Consider the following 6,000-nt stretch of genomic DNA (forward strand, 5'->3'; position numbering starts at 1 on the left):
ACCTTTCATTATGCGGTAATGATCAAAAGTAACGTTATAATTTTGCTATTATGTTTTCCATGGCAAGGAATGTGCAAAGAAATCAAGTTGTATATCATATTAAAGGTAAATGAATACTGTTTTCAAACATATACATAACTTCAAGCGAAATATGGTGGTATGATTGGAATGTAATCACAAAATGATCCCTAGTTGGCAAAAGTAGAAATGAACACAAAACCACTGATCACTGTAACAAATTGTCCCATTGTAATCAAATAAATAGCTGATTTCCGCACCATCCTTGACAAAATATCAGCTTCCTGTTGTTGTCTGTTAGATCTTTACCTCGCTCTGACACCAGGATTTTGATATTCTTCAGAATCTCTATGTCTGTACACAGGATAACATCACCATGCCAATATTTATTGGTAAAGAACAAACATTTGGGAGCTGGATTCAGTAATATTTTTAACATATCTCAACTGTTTTCTATCGCTTACACACCAGCCGGTTTTGACTGGCTCAGTTAAAGATCTTCCAAAGCTAGGACGGTCATGTGTAAACTACAGCCCGCACTGATGAAGATATTCTTTTTATGTGCGAATAAGGACATTCAAGAAACCATTGCTACTGCTCAGAATCTGGGGCATGCTGAAGACATACTATTCGACATTAGCTTCTAGAGGCAGGTCTGCGTGCAAGATATCCAGCTGTTGGGCTGATGCTGACCGACTAGCACAGTATCAATTGTGAACAATGGGCTCATAAGCCCGCACGATGGACTCCAGGGGCCGTTTTCATGAACGCGGACTAGCGCTTAGTCTCTGACTATCTCTGACTTGAAAAAAATCGAATTTCATGTGAGGTGACGAAGCAAGTCCGGGACTAAGTTTGGCCAAGTTTTAGTCATTTGCCGAGGCAAGACTTCTTGCTTTAGTCCGAATCGAGTTACTAGGAGACGTCATATCGTCAACAAGATAGCAGCTATTTTTAGATTGAGTGAGCACCGATTCGGAAAGAAAATGCGTCGGTTACGAATGACAGAGGCAAAAAGTGTACTGTTGTCATTGGCACTCGCTTTTAAAAAAACTATAAGACAAGCGCAGATCGCCGATAGTACACATTTTTGTAAGTAATAACTAAACAACAAAAAATTGAATCTATCGGCACGAGAGTGTGAGTTGAGAGGGAGCGAAAGACTCCGACATCAAAGGGGTTGCATCAAAGAACAACGAAAAAAATGATTAGAAAGTATAGTGGAGACAAAAGTTATTCTATTGACATTGCAATTGACTGAAATAATGTGAGTAATCAGAACACACTTTCTCTTTTGTGTAATTATTATTATTATTATTATTATTATTATTATTATTATATTATTATTATTATTATTATTATTATTATTATTATTATTATTATTATTATTATTATTATTATTATTATTATTATTAATATTATTATTATTATTATTATTATTATTATTATTATTATTATTATTATTATTATTATTATTATTATTATCATTATTATATTATTATTATTATTATTATTATTATTATTATTATTATTATTTTATTATTATTTATTATCTTTATTATTATTATTATTATTATTATTATTATTATTATTATTATTATTATTATTATTATTATTTTGTTCAATTTCTTTGAGATTCAATCTCAGTGTTCTTGAACAATGAAACTGCCATTGGCCTAAATATAGAATTGATAGTCGACGATGGGCATCATTTCAGTCTATAACAGTCGACAGTCCATATCACGTGTGTTGCTAATTTCCTCTTTGAAAATCTTTTGCTTTGTTAGTATGAAAGCCTTCGTTTTGTAGAGAGGTGATGTTACCCGCACAAAGTAGCAGAATTAGTCACCGTCTTTACAACGCCCGCTTCTATGCAAGAGACTAGCTAGTCCGAGACTAGAACGCATTCATGAAATCCGATTTTTTTAGACACTTGCTTCGCTTGGGCTTAAGACTAGTTAATCATTATACTAGACTAGTAAATTACTAAATCTAGTCCTCGTTCATGAAAACGGGCCCAAAACAATTTTCACAGTAGCTCAACAATGCATCCAATAATTGTTGCAACCACACTTTTTACCAACAACCTTAGCAATAACATAACATTTGACATCTTGACCCAAAATAATGCCCCAGAACACACATTACTTAGTGCTTCATAGAGACAACTATTAAAACCTCGATGTGGCAAGCCCTTTCACCAGATATGAATCCTGTGTATCTAATGTGGTCTCCAATTAAATTGACTCTTAAAAACCACCTACATTTTAAAAGAAAGAGACAATGGGGAGCTTTTTGTTATTGAAACTGAAATCTGGACGAATATAATTACCAACAATTGTCTACAGCTTTACAACGTCGGCGAGACGTTAAGTATGGCGTTTGTCTTGTTTGATACTAAAGAGACCACATAAAATATTGATGACTAAAACCATTTCCGCCAAGTTGCGATTTTCAGTTTTTACGAATTTTGTTCACAGTATAGAAATGGCGTCTTGTCAGTAAATAAATCTATGATTTTACAAATGCTCTACCTTTCCTCTTTTAGTTTATATATGATAATATTTGAGGTAATATCATGTATCTAAAGAGGGCGACAGAAAAACAAAAATATAACATTACCTTTGATCGCTACCTAATTATATAGTCCACAATCGTGCATACAACTTTATTTTTGATTTTAGATACCATGTTTACTTACGGGGAAAACCCGATTTCCTTTATCATTATAGGAACCCCCGTTATTCTTTTTAAAAAGACTCGTGCAAAACCCGCAAAATTTTCGGAAAAATAAAGGCTATTACGAACAGGCAGTGTCTTACCGCACTGTAGAAAATTTACTTAGATGGAGACGAATCTTTTGAGCCATCAACGATCAAAATAGGTCTACCTAGTAAAGTCTGTAGGTGCGCGCAAATGAATTTGGCGACAAGGAGGCCAGATAGCGATTCCCAAAGCCAAATGCCCGATCATTGTCTAATGCCCTAGTGAAAGTAGACACCGTTTCTACGGAGCTACTCTCACGAGTTAAAGGACGCAGACACACTGTTTGTTTGCTTTCAGATCAGGTACCTACACGCTACCGTTTACATTATCGAAATATAAGATATCATGCTGTGTATGAAGACAATGTAAGAAAATGTAGTAGTTTCAGATATAGAATAATTAAATAATATAAAGAATCCTAATCAAATTGACAACAACAACAAAAAAGATAAATTTAGATAGTTAAAGATTTACAATTTTTAAATATGAATTTAATGTTAAATATTAAATCATCGAACATTTTATAGTTCAAGGCGATGTGTGCATATGCAGGTCTGAACCCACCTATGGGCCTAGTTTAACATTATTGTAATAGACAACATTTTGAGTCATTTTATTTTTCTTTCCATTACAACAATGTGCCCATTAAGAACTGAGTTATCAGATCTTCAAATTATTTCACGTCGGTTTAAGGCTTGCAAAAAATTCTTAAATATGAAATAAGGAAGATAACTCTTTATTTGAGAGTGACATCACTGACGATTGCTTTAGTTAAATAGAGAAATCGTAGTATATTTGCGAGAAATAAAGGTTATTACGAACAGGTAGTCGCCCATTTTAATTATTTTACTACTGTATTGTGGAAATTAACATAGATCGATATGGATCTTGTGAGTCATCAACTTTGATCGGTCCGATAGATTATTGTGTTATTGTTATGCACTTGATAGAATCAAGAGATATTTAAAATGACGTCATCCTCTTTTGTTGAGTATGTTAGAATTGTATAGAATCAATTAGGCATAATAATATACTGGCAATGATAGTCAAAAAGGACTCATGATTACGCCCCATCAGATATTCTAATTAACCATTTGAATCGATGGGAATTGTAATTAACCCTTAATTTAAGAAAGGTTATTTGCAAGTTCGTCTTATATCTGTGAAAAATCGTTTTAGAATTTTTAGATTTGCCAATAATTCTGTGTTGATGATAACAATTTAACACAGGCTGTACGGAACAATGTTGAACCCCAACCCTATTTTTTAAAGAATAGATATGATCACCATGGGAGATATCATGTTTGAATTGAGTTCAGTCTCGTTATAAAATGATTAATTAAATGAGCAATGATTCAATTAATAGTGTGTATTAAGTGTGTATCATAATTTTTTTTCCCAAAGTTTCCCATTACATAGGTGGGCACATGCTTATTTCTGAGGGTTTCAAGATTTCAGAGAAGCAACTTCTTTTAAGGGAGTCCAAGGCGAACCTATAACTGCTCTCGTGGTACAAAATTGTATCGTGCTTTGATATTGATAGAGTTATGTAAATTGGAACGTTGTCTATATAGGGTTAAATTTTGTTCTTGGGGTTCAGTTTTATTCTGCAAGTACTGTTCTTTTTTTTTCTTTCGACATTTCTACATTTTTATAATTATACATATTGTTGTAAAGTAATCGTCTGGTGGTCTTTATTTTTCAGCTATAGACTTACCTAAATGTACACTGGAGAAGAAAAGAAGAACTTCAATTATCCACAACAGCGTCATCTTGAATCTTGCGTGGTTTCTCCAATCAAATTCAAGCTAATATTCCCCCGAGTCTTAAAGACGCCTCTATCATTTTGTTTTAGACATTAAAAGTCACTTTAATAAGCAGATTGTGATTTTTGTAACAGCTCTAATAACTGGTATCAAAGGCCTTACTGGTTGACAGTTTGTTTTGATTTGGTCTTTTTTATGCACAACCTTTTCTTGAGAAGAACTGCAGTCTTCGGGTTGGTGGTGAAAGCGGAGAGGAGTGTGTTGGCGGCACGTGTCTTTTTCTATTTGGAGTTTGCTGCTCAGAAGATAGAGATCGACGCTGACTGTGGTGTTCACATAAAGAGATAAATAATATAAATAATATTAATGGCAACCATCTGTTGTCATCATTGGCCATATATGGATAACAACAGATATTTAAAAAACTAGTCCTTAAGAGGCATAAGACACATGGAGCCAGAAAATAGAGCACAGGTCTATTTTGCAAAGTACTCTCCGCACAATCCAACTGACCAAGCTGACCCATCAATAGTTGGTGGACAGGGAGGGTCAAATAAAAAATATCGACATCACCAGAGATCAATTCCGGCCCTTCTGTGTGTGAAATGAGCGCTCTACCAACATAACTATACGAACATCCAGCAACCAATATATCACAATCAAAAACTGAAAGTTCCGAAAAATTAACTCTCATGTCATATTAGTTTTACACGAATTATACGGATCCAAGGCTTAGGAAATGGTGGGGGGGGGGGGGGGGGGGGGGGGGGGGGGGGTATCAAAATTTCTAATAACATTCATAAAATAATGTCCTCAGAACAATTTTTTTCTTCTCAAAAAGTAGATCAATGTAGTAGAGCGGTTGAGAAAGTATCTCCACTCAAATAAGAAAAAAGAAGTGCAAAATAATAATAATGGTAATAATAATAACATATAATAATAATAATAATAATAATAATAATAATAATAATAATAATAATAATAATAATAATAATAATAATAATAATAATATAATATTATATTATTAATAATAATAATAATAATAATAATAATATAATAATAATAATAATAATAATAATAATAATAATCATAATATAATAATAATAATGATAATGATAATAATAATAATAATAATAATAATAATAATAATAATAATATAATAATAATAATAATAATACTGGGAATAATAATAATAAACATAATAGTAATAATAATAATAATAATAATAATAATAATAATAATAATAATATAATAATAATAATAATAATAATAATAATAATAATAATAATAATAATAAAAGAAGAAGAAGAAGAAGAAGAAGAAGAAGAAGAAGAAGAAGAAGAAGAAGAAGAAGAAGAAGAAGAAGAAGAAGAAGAAGAAGAAGAAGAAGAAAAAGAAGAAGAAACAGAAAAAGAAGAAGAAGAAGAAGAAGAAGAAGAAGAAGAAGAAG

The 6,000-nt window shown here is 32.1% G+C and overlaps 1 protein-coding gene across 1 annotated transcript in view; it reads right to left on the minus strand.

Moving 5' to 3' along the window:
• The window catches only part of LOC144978319 (MAM and LDL-receptor class A domain-containing protein 1-like), a 213,693-nt gene that overhangs the window by 207,420 nt on the left and 273 nt on the right, over positions 1 to 6,000 (minus strand). The window contains exon 2 of the mRNA XM_078924193.1: positions 4,502 to 4,873. Within this exon, the coding sequence (XP_078780319.1) occupies positions 4,502 to 4,556 (55 nt within the window). The 5' untranslated portion in view covers positions 4,557 to 4,873. The remainder of the gene's footprint in view (positions 1 to 4,501; positions 4,874 to 6,000) is intronic.

Source organism: Berghia stephanieae, chromosome 8 (genome assembly GCF_034508935.2).
Source record: "Berghia stephanieae isolate SIO BIC M18660-M18661 chromosome 8, UCSD_Bste_1.3, whole genome shotgun sequence".
In the NCBI taxonomy this organism is placed as follows: Eukaryota; Metazoa; Mollusca; class Gastropoda; order Nudibranchia; family Aeolidiidae; genus Berghia; species Berghia stephanieae.